Here is a 27,813-nt window from a genome sequence, read left to right as displayed (position 1 = left end):
GTTCTGCTTTGTGGCACTGTTTTATTCTGATGACTTGACATCTGTCCACATGTTTTGTTTTGTTGTCTGTCTCCCCCTTCTAGACTGTGAGCTCATTCTTGGGTAGGGACCGGGTCTATATGTTGCAAACTTGTACTTCCCAAGTTCTTAGTACAGTGCTCTGCACACAGCAAGCACTCAATAAATATGATTGAATGAATGAATGACGGTGGCTAAAGGGATGGGGCCTACATCATTTCTTGATTTCCCGGCTCCACTCTTAGTTTAGTCTTAGCTGAAGCCCGGGGAAACAGAGTGAGACCAGTGGCTGGGAAGGCTCTCTGATCCAAGGAAGAATCCAGAGCAGGTATCTTCTTCCCTCTCCATGGGGACAACCAGTGTTTATCGATTGGAGGGCAGGAATGAACTATGGGAAGGAACATGAGGATAGAAACCTGCTGCCTCAAAAGGGGTCTCTAGTTCAAGATTGATTACAACTAATGGATTTTTTTCAAATTAAAGAAAATCTGGTAGAGTAATTGTATTATGCTGTCGAGTTGTTTCCAATACATAGCAACACCACGGACACATCTCTCCCAGCACGCCCCACTCTCCATCTGCAATTATTCTGGTAGTGGATCCATAGAGTTTTCTTGGTAAAAATACAAAAGTGGTTTACCATGCTGCCTACCGCGCAGTAAACTCAAGTCTCCACCCTCGACTCTCACCCATGCTGCGGCTGCCCAGCATGGGTGAGTTTTGACTTTAAACAAATATCTGTGCCTCAGTCTCTTCATCTGTAAATCAGAGATTAAATATGCGTTCTCCGTCTCCCCAGGACTGTGAGCCCCATGTGGGATAGGGACCTGGTAACGCATCTACCAACTCTGTTGTGATTTATTCCTCCAAGTAGCTTACTACAGTGCTCTGCACACAGAAAGTGCTCAATAAATACCATTGATTGATTGATTTACCCCACTATTTAGAAGAGAGTTTGGCACTTAGTTTAACAAATACTATTATTATTATTACTACTATTATTGTTATTATTATTGTTATTAAGTTCAGGAAAAATGATGGGTTGAGTTTCACAGATTTGGTATCTTTACTTTTTTTGGTGATTCACATATAGCCACAGTGCACAGTAAGGGCTTCTTTGGTAATATTGTTCCCTTCCATTATTTGCAAATGACACAAAGGGCCAAACATTCATTCATTCATTCAATCATATTTATTGAACACTTATGTGCAAAGCACTGTACTAGGCTCTTTGGAGTGTACAATATAACAATGAACAAATTCCCTACCCCAAAAAATGTTCAACAGCTACCTGTTGGCATTCGAGTCCCCTCTAAAGCAAACAGATTTAATTCAGATCTTCGGACTCAGGGATCAATACAAAATTTAGCAATATCCAAATCTGGGATTTGATGGGTACTTTGGGGACTCTCTTTAGGGGTGAGAAAATGATGACATCTTCAAAGCCCTGCTAAAGTCATATCTCTTCTGAGAAGCATTCCCTGACTCACCTTTCATTTCCCTATCCTAATTTTCCTCCCTTCTGCATTGCCTATGTATTTCGGTCTGCGCGCCCTAAGCGCTTTGATTCTTCCCCACCCTACTCATGTCCATATCCTCATATTCTGCTACTTAAGGAGCAGCATGGGGTGGTAGATAGAGCATGGGCCAAGGAAGTCAGTAGGTTGTGGGTTCTAATCCTGTCTTTGCCACTTGTCTGCTGTGTGACCTTGGGCAAGTCACTTCACTTCTCTGTGCCTCAGTTACCTCATCTATAAAATGGGGATTGAGATTGTGAGCCCCATGTATCCAACCATATTTGCTTTTACAGACGCCAGTGCTTAGTATAATGCAGGCCCATGTTAAGTAGCTTAACAAATACCACAATTATTATTAATAAATTTTAATGACTTCCACACTAGATTTTAAGGTCCCTGAGGGCAGGGATCATAGTTACCAGCTCTATTTGATGGTACTCTCCTAAGTCCTTAGTACAGTGCCCTGCACACAGTAAGCACTGACTGAATAAATACCATCAATTGATTGATTGATTAATGACACTCACTGAAGTGATAACCCAAATTAGACCATAGATAGCAGTATTCCAAGGAAATTTTTGATTCATCTTTCTCAGGAACCAAGGAAAGGTATGGGGAAGAAAAAACAACTTTTTTTGCTACTGGACCATCATTTGGTGTTTCTGGTTAAGCACAAGAAACACAGGAAAGTGAATTCCTTGGGGAAGCAGTGTGGCCTAGTGGAAAGAGGACAGACTTGGAAGTTGGAGGATCTGAGTTCTAATCTCAGCTCTGCCATTTGCCTGCTGTGACACCTTGGAAGGGCCACTTAACTTCTTTGTGCCTCAGCTTCCTCAACTGTAAAATGGGGATAAAACAGCATTTCTCCCTCCTAAGACTGTGAACCCTACGTGGGACAGTCACTGTGTCCCATCTGATTAACTTGTATCTACTCCAGCACTTAGAACAGTGCTTAACAGTAAGTAAGGGATTGATAAATACTGTTACTAATTCCTGTTAAAAGTTACAGTATGTTTAAAAAAATATAATTTTTGGAAGTTAGGTTAACTGAATGTATTTTTCCTTTTTTAATTTAGCATTTTGCTTCTCTTATATCCATCAATCATTCATTGGTACTTAGTGAGTGCTTTTTGTGTGCAGAGCACTGAATTTCGTGCTTGGGAAAATAAAGCATAGTACTGTTGGTAGATGTGATCCCTGCCCACAAGGAGCTTACAGTCTACGTGGGGAGACTGGCACGAAGATAAATTGCAGGTAAGGGAAATAGTAAAGTTGAATTTTATTCTTATCTTTTTCACACATATCTCTGACCTAATAAACCTAGAGACTCCAGGAGAAGTTTATACAGTGCTGAGAGTCAGACAAAATGCTAGGAACAGATTTTTGTGCTAAGTAAAGTGCACTATCAGCTATTTCTAAGATATTTAAAGCACAAACACTGGCATTCCAAGCATATCCAGGGAACCGTTGTATCAGCAGAAAAAAAATGGGTGGTTTGGGTGGGTGGGGGAGGTTGAAAGAGAAAGCAGTAAAAATAATTCTGATACAGTTCTGAACAGGTAGGATAGGGTAGGAACAAATTCAGCATGACAGTGGATAACACACAGGCCTGGGTCTCAGAAGACCTGGGTTCTAATCCTCATTCCTCCCATTTGTCTCTTGTGTGACCTTGGGCAAGTCACTTCACTTCTCTGTGCCTCAGTTACCTCATTAGTAAAATGGGGATTAAGATTATGAACCCCACAGGGGACACGGACAGTGTCCACCCTGATTAGCTTTTATCTTTTCCACCTCTTAGCGCAGTGCCTGGCACATAGTATGCACTTACATACTATTAAAAAAAAAAAGACGACTTCTTCCAGGGGAAAAATGAGGTCTACCTCTATCTAGGATGTGGCATGGCCTAAGGGAAAGAACACAGGCCTTGGGGGTCAGAGGATCTGGTTCTAATGCCGGCTCTGTTTCTTGCTTGCAGTGTGATCTTGGGTAAGCCACTTGGCTTCTCTGTGCCTCAGTTACATCATCTGTAAAATGGGGATGAAATATCCATTCTCAGTCCAGGAGAGACTGTGAGCCCATTCGGGTCAGGGACAAGAACCGTGTCCGAGCCAAACAACTCCTACCTATCCAGCTGGTTGGCACCTAGTAAGCAAGTAACAATACCCCAATTTTATTAATTTTAATACTAAAAAGACTTTGAAACTTGGAAGACTCAAAGCCACAGCAGCATCTGAGCACAAGAATGTAATTGAAGTTGAAGACAGTTGTCCCAGTAATAGCTGAGAAATTGTATTTTTTGGAAGTTGATTTTGAAAGGTCTATAGGCTGCAGGCAGAACTCCTTTATTTCCAGAGAATCATGAGCCTCTGAAGAAAGTATTAGATGTGCTACCAGCTCTGTTTTATTGTACTCTCCCAAGGGCTTAGTACAATACTCTACACACAGTAAGCACTCACTAAATACCTCTGAATAAGCCAAAACCACACTCTGTGGAGCTAGATTGAGGAATTATAGGAATTGCACCCTTTACTCAGACTTTTTGAGAGTGTGAAAGGCATAATCTACATCCCAGGGACTGTTCATTTCTAGGATGCAACAGAGTGCATTTCTAGGATGCAACAGATTGAAAGAGATGGCTAGCAGTATTTAATTTTTTCATAACTCTTTCCTCGGGGATAATCATTTATATAAATGATAGAAATAGCAGGTAACTGTGAGGTAACTGAGGCACAGAGCAGTTATGTGACTCGCCCAAAGTCACACAGCAGACAGGTGGAAGAGTGAGGATTAGAACCCAAGTCCTTCTGACTCCTAGGCTTATGATCTATTCACTAGGCCATTTATAAGCTCCTTTAGGGCTGGAATTTTGTCTATTTAATGTACATTCCTAAGCATTCTGAACATTTTCATTCATTCATTCAATCGTATTTACTGAGTGCTTACTGTGTGCAGAGCACTGTACTAAGCACTTGGAAAGTACAATTCAGCAACAAATAGAGACAATCCCTACCCAACAACGGTCTCAGTCTAGAAGTGGGGGTTGGGGGGGAGACAGGCAACTAAACAAAACAAGTAGACAAGCATTAATAGCATCAATATAAATGAATAGCATTATAGATACATACACATCATTAATAAAATAAATAGAATAATACACCAGTGCTGAAGGGTGAGGAGGGGGGTAGAGCAGAGTGAGGGAGTCGGGGCGATGGGGAGGGGAGGAGGAGCAGAGGAAAAGGGAGGGCTCAGTCTGGGAAGGCCTCTTGGAGGAGGTGAGCTTTCAGTAGGGCTTTGAAGGGGGGAAAGTGTGCTAGTTTGGCAGATGTAAGGAGGGAGGGCATTCCAGGCCAGAGGTAGGACATGGGCTAGGGGTCAGTGGGACAGGTGAGAATGAGGCACAGTGAGAAGGTTAGCACCAGAGGAGTGAAATGTGTGGGCTGGGCTGTAGAAGGAGAGAAGGGAAGTGAGGAGGGGTCAAGGTGATAAAGAGCTTTGCAGCCAATAGTGAGGAATTTTTGCTTGATACGAAGGTTGATAGGCAACCACTGGAGATTTTTGAGGAAGGGAGTGACATGCCCACATTATGTGCTCATTGAATACGTGATCAAAGTCCCATTATAAATTGTGATCTCATAAATTTGTTCAGGACCCATTTATGAGAGCATGATGCCACAGACCCAACCACACTGGATCACTTGTTCATTTAATCATATTTATTGAGCGCTTATTGTGTGCAGAGTGCTGTGCTAAGCGCTTGCAGTGTCATGGTCCATCTAGCCCAAGATTCTGACACTTACAGCAGCACTAAAAGATACTTGAATGAAAGCGCTTGCCGTGTCATGGTCCATCCAGCCCAAGATTCTGAAACTTACAGCAACACTAAAAGATACTCGGAGGAATTTTGAAGTATGGTGACCTTAATTCTGTCTCGCATTAAATTCCTGATACGATGTTTATTACCCGACTTCAAGTCAAAATGTGACAGGTGATGTTGGTGTGGAAATAATTTCTGGAAAGATTTTTCACAGGAGACCAGAATATGGTTTTCATAGAGAAATGGAACAATGTACCCAGCTTATTTTTTTTATAAAGCTCATATTATCCCCAGGCTCCATACAGTCCTTCAGGGAAAATTCCTGATCAGAAAGAAAGTCCACAGGTAAGGACAAAATGGCAGATAGCTTGAAGCAATCCTAGAAAAGTGTTTTTCTCTCACAGCTGCTGGGAATGGAAACACCCCATTTGCTGAATCAAACCAAGCTTGAAACCTTTTACAGGACAGTGAGATCTCAGAGGTTGAAATCTTCAGGGTACTTGCCAACCAAACACAGAATATTTATAAGGAAAATGCTCCTGTGGATATTGCTTTTGGATCAGATTTAATCCAAACTGTTTTCTCTTCATATTAACCCTGAAGGGAAAGATCATTTTTGTTTTTCAAGGGAAGGACTTATTACATGGGGTAGTATTATGGAGGATGACACAACAACAACAAAAAAGTTTTTCTCTGCATCTTGTCAAAGTACAGGTTTGTTTTAATGGCACTTATTAAGCGCTTACTATGTGCAAAGCACTGTTCTAAGCTCTGTGGAGGTTACAAGGTGATCAGGTTGTCCCACAGGGGTCTCACAGTATTAATCACCACTTTACAGTGGAGTTACCTCCACTGAGGCACAGAGAAATTAAGTGACTTGCCCAAAGTCACACAGCTGACAATGGGCAGACCCGATATTTGAACCCATGACCTCTGACTCCAAAGCCCGGGCTCTTTCTACTGAGCCACGCTGCTTCATTAACAGCCATAAGCTGTTTTCCTCTTACCTTCTGCTGTCTTAGGCGAAGTTGTTGTCTTGGAGGCTAAAAACCCAAAAATATGCTCGTTAGACACAGAAGGGGAAGGGCAGTTAAGAAACAATGGTTCAATCAATCAGCTGATGGTATTTGTTGAGTGCTTACTGTGTGTAGCACACCTTCCTAAGCACTTGGGAGAGTACAGAGTAAACGAGTTGGTAGACACATTCCCTGCCCACAAGGAGCTTACAGACTAGAGATGTGTAGCGTCCAGTAGTGTTTGTCAGCAGTGAAAACGGTGACCCTCATCCCCAGTGGCAGGATGGCCAGTGTGCGTCCCCCTCAAGACGCTGAGGAGTCACTAAGGTAGAGCACAGAAATGACCCTGCTAGATCCAAGTCAGGAAGATGGCTTCCCTCACCAGGTGTTGGCTGAGTAGGGCCAATCTGGCATTACAGGGTACGTGGGTCACAATGGTGGCCTAGTGACAGGCTGCCTGTAAGCTACGCTGTATGTAAACTTCTTGTGAGAAGGGATTGGGCTTATTCAATCGTATTATTGAGTGCTTACTGCGTGCAGTAAAACTAGCCTGCCAAACTAGCTCTCTTCCTACCTTCAAAGCCCTACTGAGAGCTCACCTCCTCCAGAAGTCTTTCCCAGACTGAGCCTCCCTTTTCCTGTGCTCCTCCTCTCCTCCCCATCTCCCCCTTCTAGACTGTGAGCCCACTGTTGGGTAGGGACTGTCTCTATATGTTGCCAACTTGTACTTCCCAAGCGCTTAGTACAGTGCTCTGCACACAGTAAGCGCTCAGTAAATACGATTGATTGATTGATTGAGACCACATGCTCGGGGGCAAGTATCTTCTAGACTGAGCCCGCTGTTGGGTAGAGACGTCTCTATATGTTACAAACTTGTACTTCCCAAGCGCTTAGTACAGTGCTGTGCACACAGTAAGCGCTCAATAAATACGATTGAATGAATGAATGAATCTTCCCAGCTCCCTCCCTCTGCTCCTATCTCTTCCCCTCCCCACAGCACTGGTGTATATTTGGACACATTCATTATTCTATTTATTTTATTTATGTGTATATATCTATAATTCTATATATCTATTTCTATGGTATTGATGCCTGTCTACTTGTTTTGTTATCTATCTCTCCCTTCTAGACTGTGAGCCCATTGTTGGGTAAGGATTGTCTCTGAGCCCATTGTTGGGTAGGGACTGTATCTGTTGCCAAATTGTACTTTCCAAACACTTAGTACAGTGCTCTGCACACAGTAAGCGCTCAATAAATATGATTGAATGAATGAATGCAGTACACTGTACTTAGCGCTTGGGAAAGTGCAATATAACAATAAATGGACACGTTCTTTGCTCACAATGAGCTGACAGTAGACTGTGAGCTCCCCTTCTAGACTGTGAGCCCGTCTCTGGGTAGGGATTGTCTCTGTTGCCAAATTGTACTTTCCAAGTGCTTAGTACAGTGCTCTGCACACAGTAAGTGTTCAATAAATATGATTTAATGAATGGAGCCTCACAGAATCTAATGTACTCTGTTTAATTGTACTATTCTTAGGGCTTAGCACAATGCTTGGTACACAGTAGCACTCAGTAAATTCAATTGATCAAGGCACTGAGGTGCTAAATATTCATGGGCCCATAGTAAGGGGGGGAGCAGGCTTTCTCAAAGAACCTCTTGGGAATTGAGAAATGGCAAGGCCTGAATTGTGAAAGAGCCCAGAATTGTGTGTCAGTAAACCTGGGTTCTAATCCTGACTCTGTCTCTTTCCTGGTGTATGACCTTGGGCTAGTCACCTAACAATTCTGTGTTTCAGTTTCCTCATCTGTACATACGGGGATATGATACCTTTTTTGCTTATCTCAGACTGTGAGCCACATGTGGAACTGAGATTGAGTCCAATCATATTGGATCTACCTTAGAACAGTGCTGGACAAAAGCACAACTGTTATTATTACTGGAGCCTGAAAATCATTGAAAGGAAAAGGTTAATTTATTCCAGTGAGGACTTATATCTCTGGCGAGGGAAAGTATCATATTATGCATTTTTTCATTTTTCATTTCTGGTGGGGAGAAATTCGTGGAATTGTACAAAGTTATTATTACATGGAGCAGTATTCTGAAGATGAAACAACAAAAACATATTCTCCGCACCTTGTCAAAGTGAAGTTGTTACTGAGGCTAAAAATCAGACTCCTCAAATGATGTTATTAAAAGTGGGGAAATACAGAAGAAATATAAGATGTGATCTCTAGCCGTAGTAACTTACAATCTGGTGGGGAAGAATCTGGTCATGAATTGGAAATTAAAGAATAAGAAAACTGGTAAAAAGAGTGGATTCAAAATGATCGTGCATTCATTGTAAACAAACATGTACATATAGAGGGAGTGGTTAGGACAAGCCTATCAGAAAAGTGAAAGAGTCAATCAGAAAAGCCTTCCTAGAGGAGGTGACTTTTAGGAACATTTCAGGGGAGGTGCTGGTGATGATTTGTCCCACCTGAAGGGGTGGGCATCTCATAAAGTCACTGATCCCATGTCCCTGACTCTGGGGAAAGTTGTATTCAAACTATTTCAGAAAAAGAACTCTCTACTCTTTCAACAATGGTAAATAGCAATACATTGTCCAGAAGGACAAGCTTATTTCACATTTTTCTAGAAAATATCCTAAAGCACAACCAGGAGCCCCCGAATGATCAAAGAATATGAGTAGGCTGTGCCTGTTAATAAAAACCTTATTCACTGAAAATCCTTCTTGATTGTTGCATAAAAAAGTTCAAACTCCCACAGAAAATCCAACTGTTATTTACCTTCTTTCTTGTCTTCCTTTTTTGATCCTACTGAAAAGAAAGAAAATATGATGATAAACTGGGCTTAATCAATGGTACTTAAACACTCACTGTGTGTAGAAATGTAAGTTCCTTGTGGCAGGGAACGTGTCTACCAATTCTGTTGTAGTACACTCTCCCCAAGGGCTTTGTACAGTGCTTCTCACACAGTAAGTGCTCAATATTTAGCATTTGGAAGACCTATTAGGAGATCCACCATCCCTGCTTCAAAGGGTTTACTATGAATATACCCAAACCCCTTTGAAATAGTCAAGATTTCAACTTCAGGAATAAATCAATCATTTATTGAGTGCTTAGTGTGTGCAGAGCACTGCATTAAGTGCATGGGAATGTACAATATAACAAAGGTGGTAGACACATTCCCTTCCAACAGTTCATAATTAATAGTTCTCCAATAGCCTTAGAGAAGCAACGTGGCTCAGTGGAAAGATCTCGGGCTTGGAAGTCAGAGGTCATGAGTTCTAATCCCGCTCGGCTACTTGTCTGCTATGTGACCTTGGGCAAGTCACTTTACGTCTCTGAGCTTCAGTTACCTCATCTGTAAAATGGGGATTAAGACTGTGAGCCCCACGTGGGACAACCTGATCGCCTTGTATCCCTCCAGTGCTTAGAACGATGCTTTGCACATAGTAAGTGCTTTACAAATGCCATTAAAAAAAACCACAAGCTTACAGTCTTAGGGGGCAGACATTAATATAAATAAATAATGTATACGTAAATAAGTGTCATGGGGCTGGGTGAGGGGTGAATAAAGGGTGTAAATCCAAGTGCATGGTGGATGAAAAAGGGAGTGGGAGGAGAGGAAATGAGGGCCTATTTAGGGAAGGATGGTTAGAAAGTTGGGTGGGGCCTCTAGTTTACACGTAGCTCTAAACATGGACAAGGCCCTAGAAATAGCCTATGCTGTCTTGGGAATATCCCAGAACCTTCAGCAGCATGCACATGGCCAGATAAAAAGACAAAACTCTAACTGGAGGGATGAACCAATCGTGATATACGATCAAGTCTGTCTTGGAGACTGCAAGCTCATTGTGGGCAGGGAATGTGCCTGTTTATTGTGATATTGTACTCTCTCAAGCACTTAACACAATGCTCTGCACACAGTAAGCACTCAAATGCAATTGATTGAATCAGTGAATGAATAAATGAATAAATGAATGAGGGCATATGGAAAAATCTGATGCAGGAGTAATTATCTTGTTTTGCCATCAATTCAATGGCAGTGTGGGCATGTTCTCAGAGGGAACCACCTGGTAATGCCTAAAAAACATGGTCATGGCAAGCATCCAAATTCGCATCTCTTTACCCCTCCTCCTGGCTTCCACAGTCACGCTTAAATCTTCTCAGAAGGACCACATGCATCATTTCCTGAACAGAAAAACGAGCACGTGAGGGAAGAGATTTCCCTTACATGGTTTATTTGAGTATTTCCGACTCAGTCCCTAAGTAAAAAGGACAGTTTTGTCCCATAAGAGAGAGGATGGTCTGGTGTCAGATTTGTATGTTCAACAACCAAGTTGCCTCCTCCTGGAGAAGTTGCTTCCTCATAAAATTAGCAGTGTTGCCTAGTAGAAAGACCATGACCCTGGAAGTCAGGGGACCTGGATTCTAATCCTGGTTCTGCCACTAGTCTGCTGGGCCACCTAACTTCTCTGTGCCTCATTCACTTCATCCATAAAATAAGGATTAAGACTGGGAGCCCTGTGCAGGACAGGGACTGTGTCCAATCTGGTTACTGAGTATGTAGCCCAGCACTTAGTACAGTACCTGGCACAGAGTAAGTGCTTAATTAATACAATTTTTTAAATAAATTACTTTCTAGAGGGGCCAGCCTTCTTAACAACTGGGAGAGCCTTGAAAAAGGCATAAAAGTTCTTTAAGTGTAAAAAGTCGGAGGATTCTAAACAGAGTCCAGTTCTCCTAAGAACAGGGTCGATCTTTTGTACATAAATGGAAGTAGCTGAACCCTGGAAGAAAAAAAAAAAACCAAGGGGAAATGCTTCTTTTGGTCTTGCAAGATTGAGACTGGGTTGGGGGAAACATTTTAAAGCTTTCCCTGTCCTCTTCCATTCATTCATTCAATCAATCATATTCACTGAGCACTTACTGTGTGCAGAGCACTGTACTAAGCGCTTGGGAAGTACAAGTTGGCAACATATAGAGACGGTCCCTACCCAACAGTGGGCTTCCATCTCTCTCTTGTTGCATCTTTTGGATTGGTTCTACCCAAGGAGTCTGATTAACTGTGCAAAGTGATTAATATGAGGCAGTCCTGATATAGTTCAATCATTAAATCAATTTTTGATGACTCGTGGACATTAGATCCCTCCAAATAATAATAGGCACTCATTGAATACTATTGATTGATAGCTAAATGGAATTTGTACACTGGAGTACATTAAAATGTAATCAACTCAATTTATCAATCATATTTTTAGAGAGCCTGTTGTGTGCAAAGCATTATACTAAACACATAGGCAAATGCAACTGAGGTAAAAGACAATCCATGGCCTCAAGGAGTTTACTGCTATTACCAATTGAATACATAATTTTTCTTCTGTTGCCATTACCAACATCTGCCTGTCTCTCCCATTAGATTACCAGTTTCTCAAGGCAGGGGCTGGGAATTTTACTGTTACTGAATTCGCCACATGCATCTAAGATGGCTGTGGGCAGGGAATGTGTCTGCTAACTCTGTTGTACCCTCCCAAGGACTTCATACAGTCATTCAGCTGTACTTACTGAACGCTTACCATGTGCAGAGCACTGTACTAAGTGCTTAGGAGAGTACAATATAACAAAAAAAAGACACATTCCCTACCCACAACGAGCTTACAGTATCAAGGGGTTGAACCTACAGTCTAGAAGGAAGCTGACAGGGCTCTGTACATAGTAAGCGCTCAATAAATACCATTGATTTATTGCAGCACGAAGTGTTCTGCAAACAGCAGGGGATCATTAAACACAAATGAATGAACTGATGAAAGTTCTCCTGTTTGTTCAGGATTCTGATTCAATATTTAGAATTATTTTCACAGCTGGCATTTTCTTTTCTAGATGAAATTTAAAAAAAAAAAGAAAAAAGATTTCATATGAAATTTCTAAGGGAGTCTGTAATTTTTGCAGTTTAATTAAATTCAGTTTATAGCAAAACTTCTTTTCTAACCCCTACATTGGCATAACACTACCCAGAGAGAGTGCTGATTTTGCTTGATGGAGGGTTCATTATTACTGTACTTTGGGTCGTTAGTGGAACTGCCAGTACTCAATAAATCTTTTGATTGGTTTTTCCTTTCAACAAATAAGAAAACATATAGGTAAGGAAATCTAATTGAATGATTTGGACAACTTTCCTTCCTTCTTTCATCAGAGAGCAAGCGGGCAATTTCAGTCAGAGATAACACCCTCCACTGACTACCGAAAGCTCTGAATTTCATATTTGGTTATTTTCCTTTAAGACACAGATTCTAGTCAAGTTTGAAAAAGCTATGAAAGATAGATGAGATTTGAACTCTTCATACCCAAGTAGCCCCTGGGAATTGTGAGGACTTCTTCTGATTTTCCTCTTCAACTTCTGCTTTCAAGGAAAAATTATGGATTATAACCATTTATCTAACAGGTTTCTCCTGGGAAGTGAAGGCTGCAAGAATCCTCCTCACCTTTAATTCAGGGGGCTTGGCTAAATATATATACATGCATAAATATATATATATATATATATATATATATATATATATATAGCCAAACTGGCCGATAATATTCAATTTCCCACTCTTTAAGCCAAGTCATCCCTTACATAATGATTTTCATGCTCCAATGTTCTGCAGGACTGTGGACTTTAGAATAGCTAAGAAAGGCCTATCTGGGTGCTGAAATATTTGGACTAATTTAATCTTCTTTTGGGGGTGGAGTCTTTTCAGAGAGCAAAAGATCTGATTTTAACTGGATCACGAATTTCCTCAGTTCTGAGCTTTCAGTCAATTCCCTTTGCATGCCAGCTGTCACAAGAGTGTGTGAGCTAAAATCCCTCGCTAGCCTTCCATGGTCTTCAAATCATATCATGGGTTTTTTCCCCCCCACGTTTCCTCCAAGAGTCTTGCTGATGCCACAGGCTGACCCCGTTTCTGCTTTGCAAAGCTCCAGAGGTTATGGAGTGATGAATAACTTTGTATCACTCGGCTGAGGCTCTACAAGAGTGGAGCAGGAAGCTCACTAGGCTCCAGGTTCAAACTTGACTAGATTCTGTGTCTTAAAGGAAAATAACCTGATATAAAATTCAGAGCTTTCAGTAGTCAGTGGAGGGTGTTATCTTTGTCTGAAGGAGGGAAGGGAGGGAGTGAGGGAGTGAGGGAGCGAGGGGGGAAGCAGGGGGGAGGGAGGGGGAAGGGAGGGGAAGGGAGGGAGGGGAAGGGAGAAAGGTGGGAGGGGGGAAGGAAGGGGGAAAGGGAAGGGAGGTGTAAAGGGAGGGAAGGGAGGTGTAAAGGGAGGGAAGGGAGGGGGAAAGGGAAGGAAGGGGGAAGAGGGGAAGGGAGGGAGGGAGGGAGGGGAGGGAAGGGAGAGGGAAGGGAGGAAGGGAAGGAAGGGAGGGAGGGAGAGAGAAGGAAGGAAGGAAGGGAAGGAGAGAGAAGGAAGGAAGGAAGGGAAGGAAGGGAGGGAGGGAGGGAGAAGGAAGGAAGGGAAGGGAGGGAGAGGGAAGGAAGGGAAGGGAGGGAGAGAGAAGGAAGGGAGGGAGAGAGAAAGAAGGGAGGGAGAGAGAAAGAAGGAAGGGAAGGCAGGGAGGGAGAGAGAGGGAAGGAAGGAAGGGAGGGAGGGAGGAAGAGAGAGAGGGAAGGAAGGAAGGGAAGGAAAGGAGGGAGAGAGAAGTGAGCCCGCTGTTAGGTAGGGACCGTCTCTTTATGTTGCCAACTTGTACTTCCCAAGCGCTTAGTACAGTGCTCTGCACACAGTAAGTGCTCAATAAATACGATTGAATGAATGAATGAAAGAGGGAAGGAAGGGAGGGAGAGAGGAGGGAAGGAGAGGGAAGGAAGGAACGGGAGGAACAGGAGGAGAGGGAGGAGAGGGAGGAGAGGGAGGAGAGGGAGGAGAGGGAGGAGAGGGAGGAGAGGGAGGAGAGGGAGGAGAGGGAGGAGAGGGAGGAGAGGGAGGAGAGGGAGGAGAGGAAGGAGAGGAAGGATTGTCCAAAACCATCCAATTAGGTTTCCCTACCTAAATGAAAGAAACTCAGGCTGAGAAGTAGCCTAACCTATTGGATAGAACACTGTCCTAGGAGTGAGCAGATCTGAGTTCTAATCCTTATCACCTGTCCGCTGTGGGACCTTGGGCAAGTCTCTTCACTTCTTTGTGCCTCAGCTCTCTTGTCTGTAAAACGGGGATTTATACTGTGAGCCACATGTGGGATATGGACTGTGTCCAACCTGAATAGCTTGTATCTACCCCAGTGCTAAGTACAGTGTCTAGCACACAGTTAGTGTTTAACAAATGCCATTAAAAATCCTCCGGGAAAACAGAGCTAAATTCAGGACAGACAGAGTCCAATAATCAACCTACCTGGTATCTACACGGTATATAATTTTCTAAAAAATAAAGAACATGCAATTATCCCATAAATTTAAGTTACAAAGCCAGTCAGTACAGATTCCTTAGCCAAAAGAAAATAGACCTTGGATACTGTTTGACTGAATGATGTAGGCAACTGTGTCCTTTCCTTTAGGAGGTGTCAAGATAATTTTGCATTGAGCAAATCCCAGGGGAATGAGGTACTCCAGAATCCCATTCGTTCTTCCTACACATCATTTCCAGCATCTGGTCAGAGGCATTTATTGAGCCCTTGTTGTGTGTAGAGGACTGTACTAAGTGCTTGGGGGAGTACAATATAAACGGACACATTCCCTGCCTATAACGAGCTCACAGTCCAGAGGGGAAGAAGGGCATAAATATCAACAATTGAATTATGGATATGGACATAAGTGCTGTAGGACTGAGAGGGTCAGGCCCACACAGACCACCCCTCGCCTTAGCTTATAGCCTCCCACACCTCCCCATTTGTCTCTTTCTCTCCATTCAAACTGCCAACAGGGCCAGACCAGACACTTCTCTTCCACATCAACATCCTCTATGATCAACTCAGTCTACCACCTCTTCACTCCATTCTTCCCTCTACTGCCTGGTTCATTTCTCTAAAATATCCTTTTCGCGCACATCTCAAAAACTTGCAGTGGTTTCTCACTCCTCTCCATATCAAGCATCACCTCCTGACCATTGGTTTAAAAAGACTCTCTCCCTCCTACTTATCCACACCTTTCTCCCACTAAACCCCAAATCGCACCCTTGGTTCTGCCCAACTTAACCTACTCATTCTGTCTCATCAATAATAATTATAATCTTAGTATTCGTTAAGTGACTAGGCTGCGACAAGCATGGTACAAATCTCTGGGGTAGATTATTTGAATGGTATATGTTAAGAGTTTACTGTGTACCAGGCACTGAAATAAGTGCCGGGGCAGATACAAGCTCACAGTCTTAATCTCCATTTTACAGATGAAGAAACTTAAGAACAGAAAAGTTAAGAGACTTGTCCAAGGTCATACAACGGACAAGACTCAGAGCCAGGATTAGAACGCAGGTCTTAGGCCGCGGCGCTGTTTCTCAACTTTCCTGCAGCCAACCTCTTGCTTTCCTCTAACTGCCACTTAGAAGCATCCAAATGCTTAAATACTAACAGCCTCCATAGCACTTTACAGACATTACATACTCGATTACTTTCACGTATATACTCGATTACTTTCAGCTATTTAAGAGTCTGCCTCCTTCCTTGAAAGTAAGCTTCTTGAAGGCAGGGATACAAATTGTTTTCAAGTGCTGAATACAAAGTTCTGCATACAGTAGGTGCTCGCTTACACACATATCTGTAATTTATTGATTTATATTAATGTCGGTCTCCCCTTCTAGACTGTAAGCTAGCTGTGGGCAGGGAATGTGTCTGTTTATTGTTATAATGTACTCTCCCAAGAGCTTAGGACGGTGTTTTACATGCAGTAAGCCCTCAGTAAATATGATCAAATGTTCAATAGAACTTTTTATTGCTAACTTCTCTGCGTACTGAAGCTCCATGAAAGGGAAGACTTCAATGATGCTCAGACAATCCACAAGGTGGTGGTGGTGACTTAATAAACTAGATTCCCGGTCACATGGGGAAAGTTGTAAAGGTAACGATTAAAAAATAGGAGGGGGGATTTTTCATTGCTTACCCTGGGCTGCAGATTTCGTCGTGCCTTGTTTGGCTTCCGGAATTTTCCCCGGCTCTTAAAAGGAACAAATGAAACCAATTACTCGAAAGTATTATATCACAAAAATACACAACTCGAAGGGAAAACAACAGATGAAAAAAAAAAATCTTGGCCGTGAGCACAGTCTTTCTAGTGAAGAATGAATACAATTATTAACGGGATGCTAGACATACAAAGAAAAATCTGTCTGAATCAAATAAAGGCCTGAAATAAGGCAGTACAGAGAAATTGCTCCTGCTACAGTGTAAAGCAACGATTAGGATAATACTTTGCATTTGTATGGCCCTCACAGAGGAGTACCTCAGAAAGTCTCTGAGTGCTTTCTCCATTAGTGTGGCTTTATAATCTCAGCTCTGTGGACTGGGAATTCGGACACAAAGAAAGTGACCTATTCAGGGTTCACTCAAAGGCGACTCAGAGAATGAGGAATAGAGTGTGGAAATGGTGGTTCCCCAATGTGTGACCACATGATTATGACCTCTCCTTTGTCTTTTTTTTTCCCCACCACAATTTGTCATTCCAGCTCCAGGCCCTGGTGCGTTGTGGGGGTTATTGAGGTAGTGAGTTGGGCTTTATTGGGCCTCTTGTTCCTCCCCTTTACTTCTTTTGCCTTAGTCACTTATTTACACAGAAAGGAAGAGGATATTAAATACATCGTTTCGCTGCACCACGATCCAAAGGAAAAAGACAAAAATCCCTGAAGCTAAAAGAGAAGGTTTTCACAGTAACATCTTTCCCCTCATGTGGCACTTTATGAATAAATCAGAGGATTGGCTGTTTTCCCAAAATGAAAAATGTCTAATCATTTAAGAACAAATACTGGACAATATCTTTAACTCATCAATTTCAGTCCACATTTAGTATGGATATGAGCATGATTTTAGTGTACGGTAAACACAAATTCTTCCACATTGTAGCTTTTGTTAGGCATTTTGCTCAGATAGTTGTGACTTTCTAAAAGTTTTTAAAATCAATTACTAGTACTTATTTAGCATTTACTCTGTGCAGAGAACAGTATTAGACACTTGGAAAAAGACAATACAGTAGAGTTGAGAGATACATTTCCTATCCACAGGAGTTCCACTCATTCATTGTCAGTCAGTCATATTTATTGAACACTATTTGCAGAGCCCTGTATTAAGCACTTAGGAGACTACAATATAATAAACAAACATTCCCTGTCCACAGTTTACAACATGTTTATAGATTTATGTATACCAATTGAGCATTTGCAAATTTATTTACACAGTTATGTACACATACAGAGTAAACTGATCATTCAGTTATTTTGATTACTTGGGCAGGACTTGTAGATTTGTTTTCCCTGTTTCAGTGTAGACTTTGTGGGCAGGAAACATGTCCAGTACTTCTGTTTTACATGCTTGGCTTCATAGTACACTTCACTGTACCCAGTGGGTATTCATTATCTCTCCTCTAGCCATAGCAATACTGTTTATTAAGTGCTTACTGTGTGCAGAGCTTTATAGGAAGTGCTGGGAGAGAATAAATGGATGGGAATTAGACACAATCCCTTGTCCCTCAGATTTTTTTTCCCCACTCAATGGTATTTATTGAGCACTTATCATGTGCAGAACACTGAACTAAATGCTTAGGAGAGTACAATGAAACTGCTGGTAGACAGATTTCCTGCCAACAAGGAGCTTTTAGATTCATTCATTCATCGGCATTTATTGAGTGCAGAGCACTGTACTAAGTGCTTAGGAAAGCACGATACAGCAATAAAAAGAGACAACCCCTGTCCACAATGAACTAAATGTCCTCAGCTCATTGTGGGCAGGGAATGTGTCTACCAACTCTGTTCTATTGTGTTCTCCCAAGTGTTTAGTACAGTGCTCTGCACACAGTAAGCATGATTGATTGAACTTATCTCTGTCTATATAGAATGTGATCCAGTGCTGATGTGATGGTACATGGCAATACAGGCCTGAGTAGTGAATGCAACTTTCGCTTAAACCAGAGTTGATCGAGAAGGCAAATGCCAAAATGAAGGAGAACTAATCAATCAGACAATCATATTTATTGAGCGCTTACTGTGTGCAGAGCACTGTACTAAGCGCTTGGGAAGTACAATTTGGCAACATATAGAGACAGTCCCTACCCAACAGTGGGCTCACAGTCTAGAAGGGGGAGACAGAGAACAAAACAAAACATATCAACAAAATAAAATAAATAGAATAGATATGTACAAGTAAAATCAATAAATACGTAGAGTAATAAATATGTACAAACATATATACATATATACAGGTGCTGTAGGGAAGGGAAGGAGGTAAGGCGGGGGGAATGGAGAGGGGGAGGAGGGGGAGAGGAAGGAGGGGGCTCAGTCTGGAAAGGCCTCCTGGAGGAGGTGAGCTCTCAGTAGGGCCTTGAAGGGAGGAAGAGAGCTAGCTAAATCGTCTGCTATTTTCCAACTGTCCGTGGCTAGATCATATCGTGGGAGGTTATGCTTCCTTGGGTTTTTAGCCCCCTCCTATATCACCTCGCTACTCTCTTTCTACAACTCAACCCACAGACTTTGCTCCTCTAATGCCAATCTTCTAACTGTGCATCAATCTCACCTATATTGCCACCAATCCCTAGCCACATCCAGCCTCTGGCCTGGAATGCCCTCCCTCCTCAAATCTGACAGACAACTTACTCTTCCCCGCCTTCAAAGCTTTACTGAGGGCACGTCTCTTCCAAGAGGCCTTCCCAGACTCATCAGCTCCTCTCCTTTTCTCCCACTCCCTTGCTCGCTTTGTTCTTCCCCCCTCCCAGCCCTCATCACTTATGTACATATCTAGAGAAGCAGCTTGGCTCAATGGAAAGAGCATGAGCTTGGGAGCTAGCTCCACCACTTGTCAGCTGTGTGACTTTGGGCAAGTCACTTCACTTCTCTGTGCCTCAGTTACTTCATCTGTAAAATGGGGATTAAGACTTAGCCCCACTTGGGGCAACCTGATTACCTTGTATCCCCCTTAGAACAGTGCTTGGCACAGAAGTGCTTAATGAATACCATCATCATCATCATTATTATATCTGTCAATTATTTATATTGATCTGTCTTCCCTCCTCTAGACTGTAATCTCATTATGAGCAGGGAATATGCCTGTTTATTGTTGTATTGTGCTCTCCCAAGTGCTTAGTACAGTAGTCTGACCACAGTAAGCAATCAATAAATGACTGAATGAATGATTATTTTGTCCACTCCTTGCAGCGCCCAGAAGACTAAAATGTCTGGGCACCCTGCTGCCAACATTCTCCTCAGATAGGCTCCCCAGCCAACATGGGATGCAACAGACATTGATTTGATATGCACATTATGGTATATGTTAACCACTTACTATAAGCCAGGCACTGTACTAAGCTCTGGGGTTGATACAAGATAGTAGAATTGAATACAGTCCCTGTACCACATAGGGCTCACAGTCTTAATACCATTTTTCAGATGAGGTAACAGGCACAGAGAACTTAAGTGACTTGACCAAGGTCACACAGCACACAAGTGGCAGAGCCGGGGTTTGAACGCAGGCCTTCTGTCTTCCAGGTCTGAGTTCTTTCCTTAACAAGTTCCAGTGATTGCCCATCCACTTCCACATCACGCAAAGACTCCTCACCATTGGCTTTAAAGCGCTCCATCACATTCCCCCTACTACCTCACCTCACTTCTCTTCTACTACAACCCAGCTTGCACACTTCGCTTCTCTGGTACTAACCTCTCACTGTACCTCGATCTCAACTATCTCACTGCCAACCTCTCACCCATATCTTGCCTTGATGGCCCTCCCTCCTCTTATCAGACTGACAATTGCCCTCCCCACTTCAAAGCCTTATTGAAGGTGCACCTCTTCCAGGAAGCCTTCCCTGACTAACCCCTCATCTCCTCTTCTCCCACTCTTCTGTGCCAGTCTTACTTGCTTCTTCATTCATTCTCCCTCCCTTACCCACAGCACATATTTATATATCTGTAATTCATTTATGTTAATGTCTGTCTCCCCCTCCAAGCTGTGATCTTGTTGTGGGCAGGGAATGGTTCTGTTTGTTGTTATATTGTATTCTTCCAAACAGTACAGTGCTTTGCACACAGTAAGTGCTCAATAAAATGATTGAATGAATAAATGACACTTGGTACAAGAATAATAATAATAATGGCAGTCGTTAAGTGTTTCCTATGTGCCAAGCACTGTAGTAAGCACTTTGGTAGGTACAAAATAATCAGGGTGAACACAGGGCCTGTCCTACATGGGACCCACAGTCCAAGTGGGAGGGACACTAAGTACTGCACTAAGCACTGGGGTAGATATAAGCTAATCAGGTCAGGCTCAATCTCTATCCCATATAGGTTTCACAGACAATCAATCAATCAATCAATCAATCGTATTTATTGAGCGCTTACTATGTGCAGAGCACTGTACTAAGCGCTTGGGAAGTACAAATTGGCATCACATAGAGACAGTCCCTACCCAACAGTGGGCTCACAGTCTAAAAGGGGGAGACAGAGAACAGAACCAAACATACCAACAAAATAAAATAAGTAGGATAGAAATGTACAAGTAAAATAAATAAATAAATAAATAAATAGAGTAATAAATATGTACAACCATATATACATATATACAGGTGCTGTGGGGAAGGGAAGGAGGTAAGACGGGGGGATGGAGAGGGGGACGAGGGGAGAGGAAAGAAGGGGCTCAGTCTGGGAAGGCCTCCTGGAGGAGGTGAGCTCTCAGCAGGGCCTTGAAGGGAGGAAGAGAGCTAGCTTGGCGGATGGGCAGAGGGAGGGCATTCCAGGCCCGGGGGATGACGTGGGCCGGGGGTCGATGGCGGGACAGGCGAGAGCGAGGTACAGTGAGGAGATTAGTGGTGGAGGAGCGGAGGGTGCGGGCTGGGCAGTAGAAGGAGAGAAGGGAGGTGAGGTAGGAGGGGGCGAGGTGATGGAGAGCCTTGAAGCCCAGGGTGAGGAGTTTCTGCTTGATGCGCAGATTGATCGGTAGCCATTGGAGGTTTTTGAGGAGGGGAGTAATATGTCCAGAGCGTTTCTGGACAAAGATAATCCGGGCAGCAGCATGAAGTATGGATTGAAGTGGAGAGAGACACGAGGATGGAAGATCAGAGAGAAGGCTAGTGCAGTAGTCCAGACGGGATAGGATGAGAGCTTGAATGAGCAGGGTAGCAGTTTGGTTGGAGAGGAAAGGGCGGATCTTGGCAATGTTGCGGAGCTGAGACCGGCAGGTTTTGGTGACGGCTTGGATGTGAGGGGTGAATGAGAGAGCGGAGTCGAGGATGACACCGAGGTTGCGGGCTTGTGAGACGGGAAGGATGGTAGTGCCGTCAACAGAGATGGGAAAGTTAGGGAGAGGACAAGGTTTGGGAGGGAAGACAAGGAGCTCAGTCTTCGACATGTTGAGCTTTAGGTGGCGGGCGGACATCCAGATGGAGATGTCCTGAAGGCAGGAGGAGATGCGAGCCTGGAGGGAGGGGGAGAGAGCAGGGGCAGAGATGTAGATCTGGGTGTCATCAGCGTAGAGATGATAGTTGAAGCCGTGGGAGCGAATGAGGTCACCAAGGGAGTGAGTGTAGATTGAGAACAGAAGGGGACCAAGCACTGAACCTTGGGGAACCCCCACAGTAAGAGGATGGGAGGGGGAGGAGGAGCCTGCAAAAGAGACTGAGAAAGAACGACCGGAGAGATAAGAGGAGAACCAGGAGAGGACGGAGTCAGTGAAGCCAAGGTCAGATAACGTGTTGAGGAGAAGGGGGTGGTCCACAGTGTCAAAGGCAGCTGAGAGGTCGAGGAGGATTAGGACAGAGTATGAGCCGTTGGATTTGGCAAGCAGGAGGTCATTGGTGACCTTTGAGAGCGCAGTTTCCGTGGAATGAAGGGGACAGAAGCCAGACTGGAGGGGGTCGAGGAGAGAGTTGTTGTTGAGGAATTCTAGGCAGCGCGTGTAGACAACTCGTTCAAGGAGTTTGGAAAGGAATGGTAGGAGGGATATGGGACGATAACTAGAAGGTGAGGTGGGGTCAAGAGAGGGTTTTTTTAGGATGGGAGAGACATGGGCATGTTTGAAGGCAGAGGGGAAGGAACCAGTGGAGAGTGAGCGGTTGAAGATGTCACAGACAGTGACAAAGTAGGAGCAGAGACAGGTATTGAATCCCCTTTTTTTATAGATGAGGAACAGGTACAGAGAAGTTGAGAATTTTTTTAATGCTATTTATTAAGTTCTTACTATGTACCTGGCACTATACTAAATGCTGGGGTTGATAATAATAATAATAACGATTGTATTTGTTAAGCACTTACTAAGTTTCAAGCACTCTCCTAAACTCTGGGGTAGATACAAGGTAATCAGGTTGGACACAGTCCCTGTCTCACATAGGGCTCTTAGATTTAATCCCCGTTTTACAGATGAGGTAACAGGGACATGGAGAAGTGAAGTGGCTTCTCCAAGGTCACACAGCAGGCAAGTAGCAGAAGTAGGATTAGAACCCAGGTCCTCTATCTCCCAGGCTCTTTCCACTAGGCTAAGTGAGGAAGTAAAATTCTGAACTGAAGTAAATGAGAAATATCTGGACATGAACCAATACCAGCAGCGGCATAGCCTAGTGGTTAGAGCATGGGCCTGGGAGTTGGAAGATCAAGGGTTCTTATCCCAGCTCTGCCACTTGTCTGCTGTGTGGCCTTGGGCAAGTCACTTCATCTCTCGGTACCTCTGTTACCTCATCTGTAAAATGGGGATTGAGACTGTGAGCCCCACATGGGACAGGGACTGTTTCCAATCCAATTTGTTTTTATCCACCCCAGAGCTCAGTACAGTGCTCTGCAAACAGTAAGAGTTCAGAAATATGCTTAACAAATACCATAATAATAATTATTATATCCACTCTGATTTCCAAAACCACAAAATCTGGGGTGGATCAAGGGCCCTGTCTTTGTGCTCTGGGTGACAGAAATCCCATCATGGTCAGGGTGGAGAGAGCCAAGAGAGCCATCCCAAGTTCCACTGTTCAAGAAACGTTTCTCCTCTTCCTCCTCCTTATCATCATATTTAAGTATCTACTGTGCACGAGTAAACAGGTTTTTTTATGATATTTGTTAAGCGCTATGTCCCAGGCACTGTACTAAACCCTGAGGTAGATATAAGCGGATCAGGTTGGACACAGTCCATGTTCAACATCAGTCAGTGAATCATATTTATTGAGCACTTACTGTATGCAGAGCACTGTACTAAGTTTTTGGAAAAGTACAGATATGTTCACTGCCTACACTGAGCTAACAGTCTAAAGGGGGAGACAGACATTAATGTTAATAAATAAGTCTCAGGTAAAAGTCTCAGGTAACCCAGAGGGGATACTTTGCCCTTCATCCAACGAAAGAGATTTGGTATTAACACATGGATTTTGTTGTTCACATATTTTCCAGTCCTGTCCCTGGTTTCATTTATGACTCTCCCCCCCCCCCCCCCACACACACACACACACTCTCACATCCATAAATGGAGTAACTTGGAAGAGCAGTGAATAATAGTTCAATTTCAGAACAGTGGTTTTTGGAATAACCTCTCGGTTCTTGGAACGTCTTTCAGTGCTAATAATACAGCAAGTGGTGAAGCCTCCTAAGAGTAATGATCAGGCTGTCATGGCCCTGAATGGAGTCAGTGAGGCCACCGGGTAATAATAATGATAATAGCTATAGTATTTGTTAAGCACTTACTACATGCCAGGTACTGTACTAAGCCCTGGGGTGGATGCAACCAAATTGGGTTGGACATAGTTTCTGTCCCACATAAGGCTCACAGTCTTTATTCACATTTTACAGATGAGGTAACCAAGGCCCAGAGAAGTGAAGAGACTCACCCAAAATTGACTTACCCAAAACCACACAAGTGGCAGAACCAGGACTAGAACCCATGACCTTCTGATGCCCAGGCCCATGTTCTATCCACTACGCCATGCTACTTCTCACTAAAGGATTCCTAGATTTGGAACTCTACCCAAAGTGAGACACACAGTCTGTGAGCCCCATGCGGGACAGAGACTGCATCCAACCTAATTGACCTGTACCTCCCCCGGCACTTAGAACAGCATTTGACACATAGTAAGTGCTTAATCAACACCACAAAAGAACAAGGGGTAAGACACAAACTTCCTTCAAACAACAGCTGTGAAACACTAAGAGCTCTATGAGGCAGGGGGCATTGTAATGCTCAGATTCTGGAGAACAGCAGAGCAGATGGCCACTGATTACCACAAATTACCACAAACTTCAGAATAACTTGTTGCCCACTTAAATGCTAGAAAATTTATTTGGAAATTCTGTCATGAAGACCGCCCCACCCTCCCCGCCCGACCCCGGAGAGTATCCCGTCTCTGATGCCCTTGTATGGTGTTCTGTCTCTGAACCATTTGTACATATATTTGTACATATTTATTACTCTATTATATTAACAATGTGTACATAGCTATAATTCTATTTATTCTGATGGTATTGACACCTGTCTACTTGTCTTCTGTTGTTGTCTCCCCCTTCTAGACTGTGAGCCCGTTGTTGGGTAGGGACCATCTCTATATGTTGCCAATTTGTACTTTAAGCACTTAGTACAGTGCTCTGCACACAATAAGCCTTCAAAAAATACAATTGAATGAACCACTGACGTACCCAGTTCTGAGAAGTCTTCATTTCTATTTACAATTGCACACCAACCGTATGACAACACCTGGGAAACCATGAAGCTGTAACCATAATAATAGTAATAATAGCATTTATTAAGCGCTTACTATGTGCAAAGCACTGTTCTAAGCGCTGGGGAGGTTACAAGGTGATCAGGTTGTCCCACGGGGGGCTCACAGTCTTAATCCCCATTTTACAGATGAGAACTGAGGCACAGAGAAATTAAGTGACTTGCCCAAAGTCACACAGCTGACAATTGGTGGAGCTGGGATTTGAACCCTTGACCTCTGACTCCAAAGCCCACGCTCTTTCCACTGAGCCATGCTGCCATGAGAAGCAGCATGGCCTCCTGGAAGAGAGTATGGGTTTAGGAGTCAAGGCACCTGGGTTCTAATCCTGGCTCCCTCACATGCCTGCCCTGTGACCTTGGGTAAGTCACTTGAATCCTCTGTGACTCAGTTCCCTCACCTGTAAAATTTCTGTTCTCCCTCCTTTGAGCTTCACGTGGGACCTGATTATCTTGTATCTACCCCAGCACCTAGTACAGTGCTTAGCACACAGTTAGTGCTTAATACCACAATTATTATCATAATTTGTTAATTCTTATGTAATAGCACATTTCATGCCTCTGCCCAGATGCCAGCTGATCTGGGCAAGTCTTCATCTGACCTTGTTAGACAATCCGCCCTAGGAGTGTAAGCTACTTGGGAGCAGGGACCAGGTCTACCACCTTAATTGTTGTAACAAAAATTATATTTATGGTATTCAAGTGCTTACACCTGTCCAAATGTTTTGTTGTGTATCTCCCCCTTCTAGACTGTGAGCCCGTTATTGGGTAGGGACCGTCTCTATATGTTGCCGACTTGTACTTCCCAAGTGCTTAGTACAGTGCTCTGCACACAGTAAGTGCTCAATAAATACGATTGAATGAATGAATGAATGCCAGGCACTGTACTAAGCCCTGGGGTGGATACAAGCAAGTAGGGTTGGACACAGTCCCATATGGGACTCACAGTCTTAATCCTTGTTCTACCGATGCGGTAACTGAGGCATGGAAAAATGAAGTGACTTGCCTAAGGTTACACAGCAAACAAGGGGCAGATGCAGGATTAGAACCCATGACCTTTGGACTCCCAGGGCCATGCTTTATTCTCCCAAGTGCTTGGTACAGCACTCTGCACAGCAAGTGCTCAACCAATATCACTGATTGATTGGTTGGAGGATGACCTGAGCTACATCATTAAAAAGAAGCTCTTCAGAAGAGCAACAGAATAAGGGCTAAAATCAAAAGGCAGTTACTGGCAGCTGAGCCCATTTGTTAATTCTCCTTGTTAATGGACAAATGGCATCGTAGGAGTCAGAAGGTCACGGGTTCTTGTGCCAGCTCCAACACTCATCTGCTGTGTGACCTTAGGCAAGTCACTTCACTGCTCTGGGCCTCAGTTACCTCATCTATAAAATGGGAGTTGAGAATGTAAGCCTCACATGGGTTGGGGACTGTGTCCAGTATGATTTGCTTGCATCCACCCCAGCGCTAAGTACAGTGACCATCACAGTGGGTGCTTAACAAATACCATAATACTAATTATTATATCCACTCTCTGATATCCAAAACCACACAATCTGGGGTGGATCAAGGGCCCTGTCTTTGTGCCCTGGGTGACAGAAATCACATCATGGTTGGGGTGGAGAGAGCCAAGAGAGCCATCCCAAGTTCCATTGTTCAAGAAACGTTTCTCCTCTTCCTCCTCATTATCATCGCATTTAAGTATCTATTGTGCACGAATAAACAGGTTTTTTTTATGATATTTGTTAAGCGCTCACTATGTCCCAGGCACTGTACTAAACTCTGAGGTAGATATAAGCTGATCAGGTTGGACACAGTCCATGTTCAACATCAGTCAGTGAATCATATTTATTGAGCGCTTACTATATGCACAGCACTGTACTAAGTTCTTGGGAAAGTACAGATATGTTCACTGCCTACACCAAGCTAACAGTCTAAAGGGGGAGACAATGTTAATAAATAAATGGGTTCAGTCTTAATCCCCCTTTCACGATAACTGAAGCACTGAGATGTGACTTTCCCAGTGTCTCACAGAAGACAAGTAAACTCCCTCCCCTCCCCACAGCACCTGTATATATGTTTGTACATATTTATTACTCTATTTATTTTACTTGTACATATTTATTCTATTTATTTTATTTTGTATTATGTTTTGTTTTGTTCTCTGTCTCCCCCTTCTAGACTGTGAGCCCACAACTGGGTAGGGACCGTCTCTATATGTTGCCAACCTGTACTTCCCAAGAGCTTAGTACAGTGCTCTGCACACAGTAAGCACTCAATAAATACAGTTGAATGAATTAATGAAGTAACAGAGTCGGGATTAGCAACCCAGTCCTTCTGACTCCCAGAAGGAGTCTATGTGCTCTAAACATTCGGCCACACTGTTTCTTCTGCACCAAGATAATGCTGGATTTCCCACTGTCATCTGAAACAGTGGTAGCAAACTGTGACCAGGACAGCCTAATATACCTTCCCAGTCTGATTGATGTCTTCATGGTCCCAGGTTTTGCATAGAATAATTATGAGGGTTAAATATGAACCCTGCTGAGTCAGATGTGTATACTACTTAGAGGCATGCTATTGTTTTCCT

The 27,813-nt window shown here is 43.3% G+C and overlaps 1 protein-coding gene across 1 annotated transcript in view; it reads right to left on the bottom strand.

The window, feature by feature from the left end:
• LOC119941973 (triadin-like) overlaps positions 1–27,813 on the bottom strand; it is a 229,505-nt gene that overhangs the window by 144,448 nt on the left and 57,244 nt on the right. The window contains exons 4-6 of the mRNA XM_038762560.1: positions 16,447–16,500; positions 9,158–9,184; positions 6,357–6,392 (exon numbers count right to left, since the gene is read on the bottom strand). Of these exons, the coding sequence (XP_038618488.1) occupies positions 6,357–6,392; positions 9,158–9,184; positions 16,447–16,500 (117 nt within the window). The remainder of the gene's footprint in view (positions 1–6,356; positions 6,393–9,157; positions 9,185–16,446; positions 16,501–27,813) is intronic.

Source organism: Tachyglossus aculeatus, chromosome 2 (genome assembly GCF_015852505.1).
Source record: "Tachyglossus aculeatus isolate mTacAcu1 chromosome 2, mTacAcu1.pri, whole genome shotgun sequence".
Classification (NCBI taxonomy): Eukaryota; Metazoa; Chordata; class Mammalia; order Monotremata; family Tachyglossidae; genus Tachyglossus; species Tachyglossus aculeatus.
Note: the sequence above shows the minus strand (reverse complement) of the source record. Positions and strands in the feature narration are given on the sequence as shown.